At 61.0% G+C, this 19,759-nt stretch overlaps 1 protein-coding gene across 1 annotated transcript in view; it reads right to left on the bottom strand.

Annotated features, from left to right (window-relative positions):
• Kif1a (kinesin family member 1A) overlaps positions 1-19,759 on the bottom strand; it is an 88,286-nt gene that overhangs the window by 49,318 nt on the left and 19,209 nt on the right. Inside the window, exons 2-14 of the mRNA XM_076866347.2 lie at positions 16,205-16,372; positions 12,721-12,797; positions 12,239-12,418; positions 11,621-11,686; positions 11,128-11,306; positions 10,025-10,136; positions 8,941-9,018; positions 8,342-8,407; positions 7,622-7,639; positions 3,211-3,286; positions 1,892-1,970; positions 1,153-1,295; positions 691-717 (exon numbers count right to left, since the gene is read on the bottom strand). Coding sequence (XP_076722462.2) covers positions 691-717; positions 1,153-1,295; positions 1,892-1,970; positions 3,211-3,286; positions 7,622-7,639; positions 8,342-8,407; positions 8,941-9,018; positions 10,025-10,136; positions 11,128-11,306; positions 11,621-11,686; positions 12,239-12,418; positions 12,721-12,797; positions 16,205-16,310 — 1,207 coding nt within the window. The 5' untranslated portion in view covers positions 16,311-16,372. The remainder of the gene's footprint in view (positions 1-690; positions 718-1,152; positions 1,296-1,891; positions 1,971-3,210; positions 3,287-7,621; positions 7,640-8,341; positions 8,408-8,940; positions 9,019-10,024; positions 10,137-11,127; positions 11,307-11,620; positions 11,687-12,238; positions 12,419-12,720; positions 12,798-16,204; positions 16,373-19,759) is intronic.

Genomic DNA, 19,759 nt, shown 5'->3' with positions numbered 1-19,759 from the left:
TGTCCAGTCCTGCTGAACACACCTGGAAGAGGGGGTGAGCAGGAAGCCCTCCGGAGGGAGCCCCCTGCTCCTCCACCACCCCAGGGCTCAAGTGCCCCAAAGCCCAGGAGTTGGGCTGTGACACCCTAGAGGGGGGTGCCCAGGCCCCCCCAGCAGAAGCACACACAGCAGAGCAGCGGCCAGCACAGGGCAGCACTGTGGGAGAGCACCAGAGACTGGGCCTTCTGCCCCGGGGTCAGGGAGCCAGGTCAGGACCAGAGGAGACAGGCTGGTCAGGACTGGGTGGCACTTGCCAGCACCTGCCAGCCACTCAGAGCCAGCACTTCCCTCCCAGGGCCTGGGGTCGGGCAGCTGGAGCAACAGCAGGGAAGGTGGGCCTGAACCAGGACAGCTTGGGATGAGCCCTCGGGCCCGCCTGGCCCTGGCGCATGGACATTCTGACCTTCCCGGCTTCTGGAGCTCAGGGTTAGAGGGTCTGCCTTGGCCACTTGGGCCTGAGAAGGCCTGGGCGGCAGCCCACTCCCAGCTGCCTCAGTTTCCAGTGGGGGTGAGGCGACCTGGAATGCGCCCGGGGAGGCGGAGCAGGGAGGGGCTCCTCCGCCTGCGGGGACCTGCCCTCCCAGCCCGTGCTGCCCTGTGCCCCCGGCCGGGCTGGAAGCAGAGAAGCAGAGCAGCGCTGGGAATACACACATTTGGGTCCTCCGGGCACAGTGTTGGCTACAGGGGAGGGCAGGCGTGGGGGAGGAAAGACAGAGAAACACAAGAGCAGGTTGGTCTCCAGAGGGCCAGCTCGCCCGCTCGAGGGTGGGCAGGCGGCAGCACGCAGGCAGCGGAGGTCTTCAGAGTGGGCACACAGGTGGGCAGCACCGGGGCCTGCCGGGCTTCCGGGAAACCATCTCTGGCCTGCTTGGGCCAGCTCCAAACCCAAACCATGCACCTCCATCCAGGCCAGGAACCTCGGCCCTTGCCCAGAGCCTCCGCCAAGGGCCTCCCACCCAGAGGCAGTGAGCAGGCCAGGGATTCAGCAGGTCCCCACCCCTGCCCAGCCCTGCCCCAGCCCTGCCCCAGCCAGCAGGCAGAGACCCAGGAGAGAGGCCATGATGCTGAGGAGCCCGTCGGAGGTCCCCGGCACAGGCTGCTGCAGATACTCACTGTCGGTGATGTCACCCAGGCCCTGGGCGTATAGCAGGTCCCGCAGGCGCGTCACCTCATCCTTCAGTTCCCGGATCAGCTTGTTGTTGGGGTCTTCATTGATGACGGCGTTGCAGCGAATCTGCTTGGCCCTGTCCGCGTACCTGGGCAAGACAGGGGTGGGCTGGGACAGGCCCCTCACAAGACGGGAGCAGAGCTCTACTCCTCACTGGGCCACCAGGGGTCACTCTGCGGCCAGTGGCCACAGGAGACCCTGGGGGGGTGGTCACCCAGCCCTCCTCATCCACTTGAGGAAACTGAGGCCCAGGAGGAGGGACAGATGGTGTGCTGTCCCCATGAGGCGCCGGGGGCTCAGGTGCGGGAAGGTGGCTGCCGGCCCACGTGTCTAGCTCACATACTCAGCACCAGGTGCAGGAAGTGCAGGGCTCCCACAGGGTGCAGGTCCGCCTCCCACTGGGCACACTCAAGAGGCCAGGAACTGCAAAGCCAAACTCGGCAGCCTCCTGAGGCCCAGTGTCCCCACCCAGGAGGCCACCCCTGCCTCCTCTGCTGACTGGCAGCCCTTCCAGCCAGGTGCACTGGGGCCCTGCCTGGCCTGCAGCCCCACGTGGCACCCTGAAGGGTGGTGGGAGCAGAACAGGGCCCATGAAGGCCCAGGAGCCTCGGATCAGTCACCTCCAGCCTCAGAGGGTCCAGGAGGACCACCAGGGTGGGGAGAGCAGGGCCCAGCTGGGCGCACCTCAGCGTGCTGAGTGTCTCGTCATAGTTGATGTCCGCAGGGCTCAGGGCGGCCACCATGGCGGTCCTCGAGTTGCCACCTGCAGAAACAGCCCGGGGTGACCACAGAGGGCTCTCAGCCCAGTGGGGTCTGCTCACCTCCCCCCACGAGTCAGGCTACCCGATGGGCAGACAGTGGCAGGGACTGTCCTTCCTCAGGGTCCCCCATGTCTCCTGCCAGGGCCACTCTGTGACCAGCAGCCTCCTCTTCACCACAGTGGAGGCATGGGGCCTCTAGTCTTTAGGCTGAGGTGGAGGCGTGGGGTTGGGTGCTTCTACACCCTGCAGGTGCCCTGGCTCCTCGTGCAATGAATGTCCTGTCAGGGGCAGCCACCTCGGCAGTCCTAACAAAATCACCCGCTGATCCCACCCCAGCCCTCAGGAGGGCTGCCTGTCAGTGTGCCAGGTCGGGATGGACAGCCTTGCCGGCTTGACCCCAGGGACTTGTGTCCACAGGCCATGTCCTGGAAGTGGTTCCCTAGGGAATTCCCACAGGGACTTGGAGGTGACAGCAAGAAGGGCCTGGGCAAAGTGCCATGTCAGGCCCCAAAAAGGGTGCATAGGGGATCTCCCTCTGCTTCACACTAGGCTAACGCTGGCATGGCCCTGTGTCCCGTGAAAGGAGAGCCGTTCCTATGACACCTCTGCCCCACTGTGGGGCCCACCTGCCCTCTTCTCCCGGGGGCAGAGCTGCCTGACAGGGGCGTTGGCGCCAGTCCAGCTGGTCGTGGGGTGCAGAGCCAGGCCACCAGGGTCTGCATGTCCCGCACACGACTGGGGAGGCCAGGAGCCCCCGCTGTTCACCAGGTCGGCCCGAGACTCAGTTTACCTCCTGAGCACCGCTCTGCAGCTACACTCAGCTGGGGCACCCTAGAGTCATTTCTGGGAGGGACAGGGTTCATGTCAGGCACACCCAATCTTCATCTCCCTGGGACTCTCGCTGCTCAGGACGCAGATGGGGGCCAGGGCAAATCTGCAGCAGCCCCTCAAATCCCAGCAAGCAAGCAGGGTTCTCCAGAACCTCCGTGTCCCAGGTCCCTGTCACAGGTGGGGACCAAGATTCACCGGCAGGAGCTGGGGGCCAGTGCTCTGTAGCTTCCTGGCTTCCTGGACTGGCCCTGGGTGCGCACTACGGGTAGCCGCCTCACCGAGGCCTGCACAGTGCACTGTGGGCAGCCAGACAGGGCAGGAGGCCTGGTGGCTGGACCTCCCAGGTGGGATGATGGCATGGCCCCTGGTAGGACATAGGGCCCTGGGGACAGGCTGACTGCCAGTCCTCACCCAGGTTCTCGCGGAGCAGCCAGGTCAGCACGGAGTCCCGGTAGGGGATAAAGTCTGTCTTCTTCTTCTTCTTGTTCTGTGGGACGTCCATGGTCAGCCCGGGCCCAGGAGGGCAGCAGAGGGAGGAGGGAGCACAGAGCCACAGGCGGGGTGAGGGCAGGATAGGGTCAGCTGGCCGCCTGTCCCCAGGCCTCTCCAGCCCTGGGTGCCCCCTGCTGGCACCTCCACCCTGGGCTAGAATCAGGACAGTTGGCAATCCCTCAGGGCCTTCCTGGTCCGTCCCTGCTGCGTCTGGGCCACTTGGCTGGGCCCGAGCCCAGAAGTATGGGCATCACTGGCCACGGCGTCCCGCGTTGGGACTGATCTGAGCCCATCCCCCCCCTGAAGCCCCCCTGAAGCCCACCAGCAACTCTGACCAAGGGAAAAGCCCCACGTGGCCAAGACTATCTGAGCCCCGTGCCCTCCGCCGCACCTCTGCCTCCCTGTCCCCGCCACAGGACACCCTCTTCCCACCCAAGTCCCTCCTGTCCTCCAGAAGCCAGCTCACAGCCCCCTGTGCTAGACTGCCCTCCCCCCCCAGCAGGAGCACCCCAAGTCTCTCCCCCACTCTAAGGCAAAGACCATCTCCCGGGTTCATGCCTGCCCCGGGCACTGGCTGCTGGGAACGGTAGCTCATGGGCACTGCAAGCTGGCTTGACTTCACTAACTGTGGTGTCCAGCGACTCTCCACTCCACCTGCTTTCCATGCACTGGCTGGGAAGAGTCAGATGAGCACTGCTGTGGCCAGCAGACAGGCCCCGTCCCCTGGTGCCCACACCATGGAGCTGCACTTGGGTGCCATCCGAGGGCTGTGCCATTTCTCTGGGCATATACCCCCGCCATTCTCTAGGATGACCCAGGAGGAACCCCACCAGCTCAAAGGACATAAACCTTAAAAGCTCTTGAGACACTGGCAGCAGGTTTGAGACCGAGGGCAGGTTCCTCACAGTTCCATGCACAAACAGATCCTCACAGATGCTCAGGTCCTCACACAGATCCTCACACAGATCCTCACAGATCCTCACACTCATCCTCACACAGATCCTCACAGGACCTCACAGATCCTCACAGGTCCTCACACAGATCCTCACACAGATCCTCACACAGATCCTCACAGATCCTCACACTCATCCTCTCACAGATCCTCACAGGACCTCACACAGATCCTCACACAGATCCTCACACAGATCCTCACATAGACCCTCACACAGATCCTTACACAGATCCTCACACTCATCCTCTCACAGATCCTCTCACAGATCCTCACAGATCCTCACACTCATCCTCACACTCATCCTCACACAGATCCTCACACAGATCCTCACACTCATCCTCTCACAGATCCTCTCACAGATCCTCACACTCATCCTCACACTCATCCTCACACAGATCCTCACAGATCCTCACACAGATCCTCACACAGATCCTCACACAGATCCTCACATAGACCCTCACACAGATCCTCACACAGATCCTCACACAGATCCTCACAGATCCTCACACAGATCCTCACACAGATCCTCACACAGATCCTCACATAGACCCTCACACAGATCCTTACACAGATCCTCACACTCATCCTCTCACAGATCCTCTCACAGATCCTCACAGATCCTCACACTCATCCTCACACTCATCCTCACACAGATCCTCACACAGATCCTCACACTCATCCTCTCACAGATCCTCTCACAGATCCTCACACTCATCCTCACACTCATCCTCACACAGATCCTCACACTCATCCTCACACAGATCCTCACACAGATCCTCACATAGACCCTCACACAGATCCTCACAGATCCTCACACAGATCCTCACACAGATCCTCACAGGTCCTCACAGATCCTCACACTCATCCTCACACTCATCCTCACACAGATCCTCACAGATCCTCTCACAGATCCTCACACAGATCCTCACACAGATCCTCACACAGATCCTCACACTCATCCTCACACAGATCCTCACAAATCCTCACACAGATCCTCACACTCATCCTCACACAGATCCTCACAGGACCTCACAGATCCTCACAGATCCTCACAGATCCTCACAGATCCTCACACAGATCCTCACACTCATCCTCACACAGATCCTCACACAGATCCTCACACAGATCCTCACACTCATCCTCACACAGATCCTCACACAGATCCTCACACAGATCCTCACAGATGCTCACACAGATCCTCACACTCATCCTCACACAGATCCTCACAGATCCTCTCACAGATCCTCACACAGATCCTCACACAGATCCTCACACAGATCCTCACACTCATCCTCACACAGATCCTCACAAATCCTCACACAGATCCTCACACTCATCCTCACACAGATCCTCACAGGACCTCACAGATCCTCACAGATCCTCACAGATCCTCACAGATCCTCACACAGATCCTCACACTCATCCTCACACAGATCCTCACACAGATCCTCACACAGATCCTCACACAGATCCTCACACAGATCCTCACACAGATCCTCACACAGATCCTCACAGATCCTCACACAGATCCTCACACAGATCCTCACATAGACCCTCACACAGATCCTCACACAGATCCTCACACAGATCCTCACACAGATCCTCACAGATCCTCACACAGATCCTCACACAGATCCTCACACTCATTCTCACACAGATCCTCACACAGATCCTCACATAGACCCTCACACAGATCCTCACAAATCCTCACACAGATCCTCACATAGACCCTCACACAGATCCTCACACAGATCCTCACAGATCCTCACACAGATCCTCACATAGACCCTCACACAGATCTTCACACAGATCCTCACAAATCCTCACACAGATCCTCACACTCATCCTCACACAGATCCTCACACAGATCCTCACATAGACCCTCACACAGATCCTCACAGATCCTCACACAGATCCTCACAGGTCCTCACAGATCCTCACACTCATCCTCACACTCATCCTCACACAGATCCTCACAGATCCTCTCACAGATCCTCACACAGATCCTCACACAGATCCTCACACAGATCCTCACACTCATCCTCACACAGATCCTCACACAGATCCTCACAGGTCCTCACAGATCCTCACACTCATCCTCACACTCATCCTCACACAGATCCTCACAGATCCTCTCACAGATCCTCACACAGATCCTCACACAGATCCTCACAGATCCTCACACAGATCCTCACACAGATCCTCACAGGTCCTCACAGATCCTCACACTCATCCTCACACTCATCCTCACACAGATCCTCACAGATCCTCTCACAGATCCTCACACAGATCCTCACACAGATCCTCACACAGATCCTCACACTCATCCTCACACAGATCCTCACAAATCCTCACACAGATCCTCACACTCATCCTCACACAGATCCTCACACAGATCCTCACATAGACCCTCACACAGATCCTCACAGATCCTCACACAGATCCTCACACAGATCCTCACAGGTCCTCACAGATCCTCACACTCATCCTCACACTCATCCTCACACAGATCCTCACAGATCCTCTCACAGATCCTCTCACAGATCCTCACACAGATCCTCACACAGATCCTCACACAGATCCTCACACTCATCCTCACACAGATCCTCACACAGATCCTCACACTCATCCTCACACAGATCCTCACACAGATCCTCACAGGTCCTCACAGATCCTCACACTCATCCTCACACAGATCCTCACAGATCTTCACACAGATCCTCACAGATCCTCACACAGATCTTCACACAGATCCTCACCCAGATCCTCAGAGTTTCTTACAGTTTCACACACAGGTCCTCATGGCTCCTCACAGATCCTCACACACTCTTTGCACAGTTCCTTGGTTTGTCATGCGTAGTTTCACAGCTGCCCACAGCACTCACACGCCTCACCCCATTGCACACACACACCCTTGCGCACTTCCTGCAGAGTTCCTCATGGACTTCCTTCCTTAATTCCTCACACCTTTCCACACATGCCTCTCCCGTGTCCTCCCACCAGCAACTCTGCCCACCTGTGCATCTCGCTCTGTCCCCTCCGACTACAGGGCACAGGTGCTCCCTCCCATGGCTCAGGCTCTGTTGCAGGCCCCTTCCCCAGGAAGCCTCCCTATCCAAGCCAACTGAGGACTGCCTCTCCTGCGGTCACCCATGGCCCTTCCTCCCTAGGGATCTCTTTGTGGCTGCTGTTTACCACCGACCTCCCCACTGCACTGTGGAGCCAGAAGGCAGGGCTGCGCCCCTCTGTGCTCGGAGGGGCTGGTGTGTTTCCTCGCTGAGGGAAGAGAGGGGGGCTGCCCAGCTGAGGTGTGCACAGGGGCTGGGCCAAGGCCCTGCCTCCAGCCTCCTGCCCTTGGGGTTGACGGAAGCCGCTTACCTTGTTGGGCCCAGAGTCCTGAAAAGAGAGAGGACAGAAAGAGTCTGAGGACCTGGGCTGAGGCTGCGGCCCCAGAGTACGTGGAGAGGGGAGGACTGGTAGGCACAGAGGGCAGGAGGGCAGCAAGAGGCCTGAGCACATGCCCGGTGGCCATCACCCACCACCCACCAAGGCTGGCCACCCTGAGCTGGAGTGACAACGGAAAACTACGGGTGTCACCAGGCAGCTGTCACCGGCAATCTTCCCCACCCCCCGCCATTTCAGTTGGCTGGGTTCTCTGGACAGTGGTCCTTCTCTGTCCACAGCCTGGGTGTCTTGGTGAGGGTGGGTGCTGCTGGCTCTGCAGGGGCCAAAGAGCCTGGTCCCTCGCCTCCCAGGCTGTGGCTCCTCCTTGGAGGGTGGCCTGGGCGGGGCCAACAGCAGTGGGAGCTGACCCCTGCCCTCCCATTAGCATGCCCTCCACATGCTCAGCACGGCCATGGTGGACTTCCCTCGGAAGGACCACGAGGAAAGCCGCACACCCCCATCTTGCAGGCCCAGGGAGGAACAGGGGTCACTACTCCAAGTCCAGCCTTGCCCGTCTCTGGGCTGTCCCTCGGGCCACGGCCACCTCTCCAGACGCGGGAGTGAGAGCAACAGCCCATGTCCTCTCGGCATCAGAGGGAGGGGCCCACACAGTACCTCCCACCAGGCCAGCCCTGAAGCCGGGGGCCAGCTCACCATTTCGGCCAGGGCGGAGATGACCTTCCCCAGGGTGGTCAGGGACTTGTTGATGTTGGCTCCCTCCTGTGGGTGGAAAGTGGTCCGGGTGGGCTCCAGGGCCTGGCCTGGAAGGTGCGGGCAGAGACGCCCCTCTGCCTGCCGACCCCAGGGGCCACTAGGGTCTGGCCACCATTTCTTCTCAGTGCCACAGCACCCTGCACCAGTGCCCCTGTCCTCACCAGGTTCCACTTCCAGGGCTGCTCCCAACTATCAAGCCATGGCGGGGACCAGGGGCCCTCCGGAAACCAAAAGCGCTCCTTCTTGACACTAAGCCTGTCTTCACAGGAGGCCAGCGCACAGCCCATCCCCGCAGGGTTGGTGTGAGGACGGGGGACCGTGGAGAAGGCTTCCAGCCGGAGCCTCTGTCCTCACTCACTCAAGCAGGGCAGCAGGAATGGCCTTCGGGCCACTGGAGGCCAACGGCTCTGGCTGGGTCCCCCACTCCCCGCCCAGGCTGTGGCCCCACGCCTCCAGCCCCAGCCAGACCCTCCTGCCCAGCTCTCCCTGGACACTGGACCCCACTGGCTGAGCCCCGAGGCACAGCAGCCTGGCCCTACCTTGAGGCGCGTGCCCTTGGCCCCCGTGGAGTCCGCCCGCTCACTGCCGGCCAGGTCCACCAGGCTGATTTTGCTCACCTGCAACGGCAGATGCGTCAGCTTCTCCCACAGAGCTTCCATAGTGGTGGCCAGCCCACCCCAGGGAGGCCCAGCTGCTCTTAAGCCACACCAAAGGCAGGCCCACTGGCTGTCTAACAGGCCTGGACACAGAGGGACCCTCAGGGCCCTGACCAGTGAAGGAGGAGCCAGCGGCCGTCTGCCTGGGCTCTGACCATGCCCTCCTTCTGGTCCCAGCCCCCTTGGCCTCCCTGAGCTTCCTCTTAGTACCTCAAGGGGTCAATTGGAGGTGGCCCTGAGGTGACCCCCCAGCACCTCCAGGGCCTGAGCCCACTTCATACAGGCCCTCAGCAGACCCTGAGCCGCCGGGGAACCCCTCTGAGGACACTGGAGGAGGCCTGGACAGGGCTCAGGGGTGGGGCACAGTCGGAGGCAGGCAGGGAGAGGCCCAGGCCTGCCCACTCCCCCTCCAGGAGCCCCTGGATACAGGGCCAGGAGAGGGTGCCCACTGGCCCACCGAGAACTTGAGGTGTGTGGGAAGGGCACATGGGACGGGGCAGTGGGCAGGCTGTGCCCTCAGGCAGGGCGCCCCTAGCTGAAGAGGCTGGTGCCCGCCCGAGCCCCTGCTCCTGGTAAGGGCCCGGCTCCCAGTGAAGGCAGAGGACGCAGCCCTGCCCGCCTGCCCAGAGCCCACGGGCATCTCTGACTACTAACTGGCCCTGCCGCCCCACCTCTGTCCTTGGTGCTGCCTGGGACACCCCCACAGTCCCCACCCAAACTGCCCAGCAGCAGGAGGTGGAGGGAGGAGGGCCCGGTCCCTGAACCCCGATCCCCTCCACACCCAGGCCACCCCCAGGCTGAGATGAGGTGCCTCCCAGACTGGCCAGCACCCCACTGGGACCAACACCAGGTGGCAGACCAGAGGGCAGTGCCCGCATCGCACAGGCCAGTGTGTGGTTTGGGTCCTTGTGCTGCCCTGCCTGACCAGGGCCACTGCTCTGGGGGGCGCCTGCCTGGGCTCACTCGCCTTCTCAGTGGTTATGTCGGTCTCTGCGTCGTGGCGCTTCTGGGTGAAGATGATGTTGAAGACGGCGTGAGAGCGGCTGCTGGTTTCGTTCATGTTGGTGGCCGCCACCGTCCTGGGAGCAGGAAGCCACACAAGATCACTCTTGTCCCATGTCAGGCCACCCATGGTAGGAGCCGGCTGCAGGGCTGCTCGGGCCAGGCAGGGGTGACCGTGCCTCCTGCCAGCCTCCTGCTCAGCCTTCCCACTGCCCACCATGGGGGTCCTTGTCCCTCATTGGTGCCTGGCACCTCAGGGATGCCTTGACCGAGGGGTGCCCCCTGCTCCCAGGGGCTCAGGAACCCAGCAGGGCAGAGGTCCTGAGGGCCCTGGTGGGAGAAAGCCCCTTGGAAGAGAAAGAGTATGTCCACCACATCCCACCCTCCTGCCCACGCCCTCCTCTCCAGAGAGCCCAGTAGCCCACCCCATGCCCGGGAGATGCCAGGGCCAGCAGTGCGCCCTTCCAGAGCGGAGGCCCAAGCCTGCCAGAGAGGGCCGGGGTTTGCTTCCCATACTGCCCCAACCTGCCAGGGACCTCAGAGAATGTCCCCAGACTCAGTCACCAGGTGCCAAGAGGCTGCCTGGGGAATGGCGGTGAGAGGGCTCAGGGTGGGCCAGCACCACCCAGGAGCCGGCTGACTAGGCAATGGCCTGAGGGGAGTCTGCGGCAGAGAGGGACAGGGGTCACAGACACCCAGAGTGTCCAGGAGAAGCCAGGGCAGGGCAGCGCTCACAGCCTCAGAGCCCCTGGGCTATCAGAGCGCTGCCCTGGGGGACCCAGACTGGCCCTGCCGGAGGGGCCAGCACCCACAGAGAACCAAGCCCTCAGCTGGAGGAGAGAGAAGCAGCCGTCACCTAGGTGACTGTCCCCGGAACAAGGGGGTCTGGGTCTCTCCCAGGCTGGCACATGCCCTTGATGGCCCAGACTCATGAGGAAATCAGGGCCACCAGGCAGACCCCAACAGGGACCCTCGGGTGCCCCAAGAGCTGGGCAGAGGGGAAGGTGGCCCTCCTGGGGACTGACAGTGTCAGGCATGGCGAGAGCGGAGGGCAAGGAGCATGCCCACCTGGCCTTGTTCCCCGAGTCCATGAGGTCCTGGATGTCATTGTAGGAGGTGACAGCCAGCTTGGACAGGTCCTCCACATAGGGCCCCAGCAGCGGGTGCTCCCTCACACGCAGATTGCCCTTGTTCTTGGGGTTCAGGAGGTCACGGACACGCTCACAGTAAATCTCCATGTAGCTGACCTGCAGGACAGCCACACCGTCAGGGGCCAGCTCCCCACAGCACACAACCCCGGTCACACCAGGGCCAGGCAGCCCCCAGGTGCCCGTTCCAGCACAGGGGCCGAGTAGCCACTCACTCAACAGCTGGCCCCGGGGACAAGACGGCACAGGGGAGCCAGCGGGGCAGCCCCGGGGACAAGACCGCACAGGGGAGCCGGCGGGGCGGCCCCGGGGACAAGCAATGACAAGCTGAGGGCAGACCAGTGGCAAAGCACTGCCTTGGGAACAGCACCTGGGATCCCACTGTCCCTGCAGGTGTCCAGCAGGGGCCCTACCTCCACAGAGTAGGACATGTTGTCATTAGTTGTGTCGTTGATTCGGGAGAAGAGGTCTTCACAGAGCTGTACGGACAGAGGGAGAGTCAGCTCGGAGGACTGATGGCCCCGGAACCCCATCCCCCATGGCCAAGGGGACACTGCTCTGCCAGGCCCTCCTGTCACAACGCACATCCCAATGTGAAGGCACCAAAAAAGCCGGCAGCCCAGGGGCTGGTGTCCTCTGGTTCCAGGTCCCCTGGTGAGTCCCTGATGCTCTCAGAGAGACTTCTGCTTGTCACCCCGTTCCCCGTGGGCATGAGGCGGGAACTGCCACCCACGGGGGTTCCCACCGTCTTTCTCCCCGACGGTCGAGTAGGAACCAGCTCAGATCCTGCTGGGGGCGTGGCACTGGACTGAGGGAGACCAGGGTTCTGGTGGCATCTGAGGAGCCATCTGTGTCTCGCGTCTGGTCCCCCCGCCCCGGACGCCTGTCCACAGCCAGTTCCCAGCCCGCCCCAGCCAGCAGCTTCAGCCGTCGCCTCCTGGTGTGTCCCTCCGCCTGCCTCCTGCCCTGCCCCACTGACCTCCCAGTCTGCCTGCCCACCGGCTCCCTCCTCCTGGCCAGCGGCCACCTGCCTGTGGGATGATGCCCTGCTGGTCCTTCTCCTGCTTGCCCATCATGGTGTAGGACTTCCCCGCCCCTGTCTGCCCGTAGGCGAAGATGCACACATTGTAGCCCTCGAAGGCGTGCTGCAGCATCTCCTCGCCGATGTCCCGGTACACCTGCTTCTGCGAGGCGTAGTTGATGTCCTCGGGCTGGGGAGGAAGGGGCAGTTCCTGAGGATGGCCACCGTGTCCAGGGACAGTGCAGGAGGAGGGTCGCCTGCCCTGGGAGGGGCCTCTGCCTCCCAGGTGAGAGCTGAGAGCCAGTGGGGGTGCCTTGGCGGGAGGCAGCACAGGCCCAACTCAGGGACACCCACCAGGGGAGCAGGTGGGGTCCCCCCCCACCAGAGGGGAGCATGCCACTTCCAGAGGTCGAGGGATTCCCGAGGGCCGCACTGCGAGCTGGCCAGAGCCAGTGTCCACATCACCACACACTGGCCCCAGCCCTGGCTCACCGAGGTGTGGGACCAGTAGGAGTAGTCGAAACTGAAGCTCTTGGGCGTCTCCTTGGGTTGCTTGGGGTTCACAATGGCTGCAGAGAGGGGACACGGGGAACGGTGGTCAGGGACACACTGAGAGGGACACGGACAGGAATTCTGTGCCCCCAAGGTGGGAGCAGTCTCCAAGGAAGCCAGGCTCCCAAACTGGGAACAGGGCCCCTTCCAGACAGCGAGTCGCCCCTGCCCCTCTCCGTGGTGGACCCTGCCTCCCACAGATGCCTGCAGGTCCCACAGGACCCTCCTGCAGATGCCCGCAGGGCCCCCTGTGGACCTCCAGCAGAGGTCGCCCACAGCGCTCCTGCCAGCGGACAGGTGACACCACAAGCCACAGCCCACCCATCTGGGGTCCAGGGCCTGCTTGACACCCCCACGCGGGTCTCTATGTCCTGCTTGGCAGCCGTGCCCTAGAAGCACCCAGAAGCCTGGGCACCCTGTGGCTCCACTGGGCATTTTGGCCGTGGCATGCTTGCTGCCCCTGCTGCGGGCACCTGGGGTTCTCCTCCCCTGTCAGCCTTCTAGGCCGGCAGTTAGGGCCAGAGCACGGTCAGTCCTCTGCACACCACCCACCACCGGCACCAAGCCTCAATCCACACCCCCCACCACCGGCACCAAGCCTCAATCCACACCCCCCACCACCGGCACCAAGCCTCAATCCACACACCCCACCACCGGCACCAAGCCTCAATCCACACCCCCCCACCACCGGCACCAAGCCTCAATCCACACACCCCACCACCGGCACCAAGCCTCAATCCACACACCCCACCACCGGCACCAAGCCTCAATCCACACCCCCCACGAGCTCCAAGCCCAGCTCCAGACACCGCGGCTGTGTTCCAAATGGGCTCCTTCAAACCAGGGCAGGCCAGGAGCGGCCTCGATGCCCCGCACCGGGGCCTACAGGGACCCCGGAGCTCCCCTGGAGCCCAGCACGCCTCCCTCTGACTCCCACCCAGGGGCTGGCTCAGCCAACAGGCCGTGTCCTCTGAGCCAGGGCAGAGAGGACTTGGTCCCCAGCCCCCAGGCCACTGGACGCACCGCGCTCTGGCCCATCAGAACCCAGACACCTTGGTTGACAGAGAGCTGTTGCAGCCCCCAGGCCAGAGACAGACCGCACCCTGGGGACCATGGCCGTCACATCATCTAGTCTGATGAGGGAAGTCCCTCCCGACTCTGCCCCAAGGCCTGAGCTGAAGGCCAGGTTTGTCCACCCGCCTGACTGGACACCGCATGGCCTCCAGGACACCTGCCGTGACCAGGGTGACAGGATCAAGAACAAGGAGCTGTGTCCTCCTCAGCTCATGTCCACCCAAAGCCCTCGGTTTCACGTCCTGGTGCCCAGTAGCTCAATGTGACCTTACTGGGAGACAGGGCCAGAGCAGGTGTGATTGGTTAAGATGAGGTCACTGGGCGGGGCAGGGGCGATCCAATGGAACTGGTGACCTTAGAAAGGGGCATTTGGAGACAGACACACACGAGGAGGGTGCCTGTGAAGACACAGGTGGCAGGCAGGGGGACAAAGATGAAGGCCATGGTCAGGGACGGCCATGGAGCATCAGAGTCACTGGTGCTGTCCGGGAGCTGCGAGGGGTCTGCAGCAGACCCCTCCCATCCTGAGGCCCCAAGCAGGAGGGTATGGGTGAGACCGTGACAGCCCTGTCCTCGGGGCTGTGGGGGGCCATGTCCAGCTGCCTCCAGGAACAGCAGCAGGAGGGAGAGAGAGGAGGGCCCTCAGGGCGAGGCCCACACAAGGTGACCACCAGAGGGGACAGAGACGGTGTAGCGACTTCACGGAGCGACTCCTGGAGTCTGAATGTCCCTGCAGCCAGGCACGCCAGCCAGCAAGGGGCACCAAGTGGCTTCTCACCGGAGCCCTCTGGGACCTGCCTGCGTCCCCCGTTCACTCATCAGGCCCATCCCAGTGGACGCAGGTCGGGAAGAGGTGAGGAGGGTGGAGCCGGGTCGGGGATTGGCAGGCTCATGGGGCCACAGCAGCCACGCACCTCGCTGTCCCACCCTGGTCTCCAGAACTGGGAGGACACAGGCCGGGCATCTGGAGTCACTCAGCTGGAGGCCCTCTATGGAGGCTCAGGCAACGCACATGGGCACCACCTCCCCGTGGCGTGGAGGTGCTACCCCATTCCCCAGCACCAGTGGGGGTGACCTGGGGTGGAGAGTCCCGTCCCAGCCTGGGCCCAGGGTCCCGGTCTACACAGCCGAGACAGGACAAGGGGCCGTGCCCTAGAGCTTCCTCAGTGACTGAAGGACTCAGAAACAACCCGGAAGTGGGGTGTGGGGGCATCCAGCAGCACCGTCTACACTGGCAGGGACACAGAGGCCCAAAGGGGCGCAGGTAAGTCCCAGCAAGCTGGCTGAGGGCACAGCCGGGCGTCACTCCTGGGCCTGCTTCCTGGGCCCTGCTTCTGGGCCCACCTGGCCTTAGCTTCAGCCCAGGATGGGCAGAGCCTCTGAGGTGCCCGGGGGGCCATCACAGGCCAGCCAAGGGCCTGCAAAGGGGCTCACTGGTCACTTCTCCTGCTCTGACCCAAAGAGAGATGGAAGTTTCCTGGGGCTTCAAAGCCTGCCCTCTTGCAAAGCGAGGACATGGCCACAAGGAGGAACCCAGCTCCGCATGGCTGGGCCAAGCTCTGCAGCCAGGGATGGAGGCGCAGGCTGCCCTGATCCTGCTGGCTCACAGCTGGGTCACAGGACACTCCAGTAAGAGCATCATTTACCCAGTGATGACCTCACGCAACGGGACCTCGAGTGTCCCAGCACCCCTCTCCCATGACGCCCAAATGCTCACTCTTGGAGGCCGAGGCCACCACCCCAGCAAGGTGGCCACCCCAGCCCCTGTGGGCGAAAGGCTCTGCCATACTGCACCTCGAGGATGAGCTGTGGGGCCCACTCAGTCAGTCCCAAGCCACCTGCCACCTGGCCAGAGGCTGAGAGGCTGGAGAAACAACCAAAGGCAGAAAGCAGGGAGCCTGGAAGCCTGGGCAGTGGTACTGTCCTGAGCTAAGGAGTGCCCCCAGGACCCTCGAGGGTGAACTCATCTGGAAACAGGGTCTTTGGAGGAGAGGTCACTATTTTCTAAAACATGGTCATCCTGGGTTAAGGTGGCCCTAAATCCTGTGATCAGTGTCCTTATAAAAGGTCACTTGGGAACACAGGCATGCCAGGGAGAAGGCCGGGTGACAATGAGGAGAGATGGGACCTGAGCTGGAGGCTGGAAGAGGCAGGGCCAGCCCAGAGGGAGCGCGGCCTGTCCACACCTGGCTCAGACTCGGGAGCTGTGGGAGGCAGCCGGCTTCTGTGGGCTTCGGCAACTGCAGGACACTGTGACCAGGAGCTTGTGGCTCCAGGAGGGCCGGGCTGGCCGAGGGGCCTGACCCAGAGACACAAGGTGCCTGGGGACCAGTGACATCCCAGTACTCACTGGTGGTGCTTCCTGACATCTGGATGATGCACTTGGAGTCACGGCTCATCTCTCGGGAATTGAAGGGGCGGACACGCACCGCCACCTTCACGGAGGCCCCAGCCATCTCTGCGGCCTTTGTCGGTCACTCCTAGTGGTGGCAGGAGCCCCAGCAAGGGTAGGAGATACCTTGGGGAAAAGGAAAATGCAAATTAGAAGCAATATCCAAAGACCCAAGATCAGGGTGCTGCTGGAACCCACAGAACCTCTCCACTCCCTTCCAACCCCAGCAGGACCTGCAGGAGCGGCCGACAGGGAGAAAGGGTGCAGCACAGGGACGTGGGGGTGTGGAGCCTGGAGAAGCTCCATCCCAGGACAAGAAGCAGGAAGCACCTGGCATGAAGGTGACCCTCGAGCCATGGCGGGGTCCTGGGGATCCTGGGGAAGGGTCCCCTAAGGATGCAGCCCCGGGTGGGGGCTGCACAAGCCCAAGATCCAAGTCAAGGGTGTCTGACTGCAGCCCCACCCTGGGCCCAGGTTGGTAGCCACAGCCAGGCACAGTGTGGTCTCGGCATCAGCAGGAGCAAGCGCTGAAAGCACTTGGCTCAGCACTCAAAAGAACCACAGGGCCCTGAACAAGGCGCAGAAGCCTCCCTTTAGCACCATTTCCTGCTGCCTGTGACCCTCTCAGGAGGAATGAAGGATATCCCTGAAGCTGCGCCCAAGTCACACAGAACAGCAGGCAGCAGACTGGGAACCCCCAAGTCACGGGCAGTTCATGCAACCTGCGGGCCCCGCTGTGTGACAGTCCCCTGGGCCACAGGGTGGAGGTCCACGGCCCCAAAGCAACTCTGCCCCTCAGGTCCCAGAACTGGAAACTCCTGCAGAACAGGGAGGACAGCCGTTGGAAAGCGCTCTCCAGGGCTGCGGGCAGGCCCTTGGCTGTCCCACCCAGGGTCCCGGGTCAGGACGGTGCTCCCAGGAACAGGGAGAGGGATGGGTTCTGGCAGAGTGACAGTCACAGCAACTGAACTCCTGTGGAAGGGCAAGGGTCCCTCTTGGGGGCCAGAGCCCAGGAAGCAGAGTTCCTTCAGCAGGACACCCACTGCCACGGACACCGGCTTGGCTGTCTGTTGACTGTGAGCCCCCAACAGCAGAGGCACCTAGAGCAATGGCTAAGGGTGGGCTCCTTGAATCCCCCCAGAGAGTGCCCCAGGCCCCCCTTCTGGAAAGGCCATCTTCTGTCTTGTCCCCCTGCCCACTCCTCTCACCCCAGGACAATGGGCACAAGGGTGCCCTTCCTGGACTGTTGCAGACTCTCATCTGGATTGAGGGGCTGTCCCTCTGAGTCAGGAAGGAGGACTATCTCTGCAGACAGAGGAGGGAGCACAGGGTGGCCCAGGGCCACACAAGTCCAGCGACACAGGCGGGCCAGAGGCAGGCTGTCCTCCCCCACCAGCCCAACAGTGCACGCTGGCCAGCCTGAGCCACTACCCCCACACAGTCCTGCAGCCACTGGGCACAGCCTGACTGCACTCTGTGGTGGGTCCCTTACTGTCTGTCCTCTTGAATCTACAAGTGACCACCCAGGAGTGGACAAAAGGGTGCACTTCTGAGGACCTGTGTTTGATGATATTGGCAAGTTCCTGTGCCTGTGAGGCCAAGAGACCATGAGCGAGAGGCTGCTGAGAGCGAGATTCTGAGACAGCGACAACTGGCAATGAAGAAGCATCGAGAGCAGGGGTCCAATTCAACACTGCAAAGTGTTCAGTCCTCCCGGTTTAGCTACACCAACTGTTTTCGTCAGAACAACTTCAGGGAAGAAGGTTTATGGGGGGCTCACGGTTTCAGAGGTCTTAGTCCTAGAAGACCGGTCCATTCCTTGGGGCTTGAGGTGAGGCTGAATATCATGGCGGAGGGTGGCAGAGGGAAGCAGCTGACATCATGGTGACCGAGGAGCAGAGACTCACTCCCCATGTACAGATGCATACCCACAGCCACGTCCCATGCCCACCTCCTGCAGCCGCACCGACACCCACGCCACTTCAGTCACCACGCAGTTCATCCCACCAGGGGACTGGTTACAGATTGGGTCAAGACTCTCACAACCCAATCATTCTCCTCTGGACCGTCTTGCACTGTCTCTCATGTGAGCTTTGGGGACACCTCACCTCCAAACCATAACACCACTCAGTGTGATCCCCATAATCAGAATATCCCAGCAGGATGTTCCATGAAATGTGATAAGAGAGAGATTTTTTGAAAATAAGAACAAAAAAGGCAGAAATCCCTCCCAGCGACCCTGGAGGCTATGAAGCCATCAGCCACAGGAGCTCAGGGGGAGACGAGTCAGCCCCACCCAGAGCACCGGGTGAGACCAGCCTTGGGACAACTGGCTGTCCACACTGAGCAGCGGAGCTACAACTTCCTCTCTGGGAGCACCACACGAACACTCAGGAGCTGCAGACTCCCATCTGGGGCTAAAATCCGCCTGACCAGGGAGACTGCAGAGTGAGGTGGCCACCCCAGGCTGCCCACACGGCACTGGGGAAGTCGTGAGTGTTAAAGCGCCACAGAAGCAGAGGGGCAGAAGGCCAGGATTCCAGAGCAGGGCTGCAGGACACAGCCTCACCCCACACACTATCCCAGCACATTTGCATTCCAGGCACAGCACGGGCTGGGCGTCTGGAGTCTTCCCAGGCAGAGAGTGGTTGCCCAGGGACAGAGGAACCTGCAGAGCTCATGGCGAGAGAAACAGGCTCCAGAGGCCAAGATCCCAGGGAAAGAGACGGAGACTCCAACAGCCAGTTCCTCCCTTAAGACAGTTGCCAAATTCTGAACGAGGTATAAGGGGTGGTAATTTTTTTTAATACTGAAGATTGAAATCAAGGGTGCTTTACCACTAGGTACCTCCTCCGTGCTTCAGACTTTTGAGACAGGGTCTCCCCAAGTTGCTAAGGGTCACTAAGTTACTCAGGCGGACCTCCCACTTGCAGTCCCCCTGCCTCAGCCTCCCAAACTGCTGGGATTACAGGCTTGTGCCCCTGAATCCAGCAAGTGGGATGGAATTTTAAAAGTCTAAGCAGAAAATCTCTGAAAATCAAGAGAAAACTTCAGGGCCAGGTGCTGCTAGGAAAAAAGACTTGAGTTCAAGGTCCTCCAGGAGGACCCCAGAAGTCACAGTGGGCCCTGACTTTCGAGGCCTCAGGGAGGGGCCGTGTTTTCACAGGTCATGTACCTATCCAAGCACAAAGGCTTGATGACACAGGACCGTATGATCCAGAACAAAGAGGAAGGTAGAATAAAAACACAAAGACCAGACAAAAGAAATGTACCTCTGCAGGATTCAGACCTGGGAGTAATCAAACAGGTCTTAAAAATCATCATGATCAGTATGTTCAACATGTAGGAGAAAAAGAGGAAGTAAGTGGAAAAATGGAGAATTTTCCCAGAGGAATGAATGAAGAATCAAATGAAAATTTTAGAATTAAAAAATGTGATAACTGAAATTAAGAACTCAAGAGATTAGATACAACTGAAGGCAGTGTTAACAAATGGGAAGACAGGCAATAGAAA

The sequence above is a fragment of the Callospermophilus lateralis genome, chromosome 9 (genome assembly GCF_048772815.1).
Source record: "Callospermophilus lateralis isolate mCalLat2 chromosome 9, mCalLat2.hap1, whole genome shotgun sequence".
Taxonomy (NCBI): Eukaryota; Metazoa; Chordata; class Mammalia; order Rodentia; family Sciuridae; genus Callospermophilus; species Callospermophilus lateralis.
The sequence above is the reverse complement of the archived record's forward strand: the minus strand, read 5'-3'. Positions and strand labels throughout refer to the sequence as shown.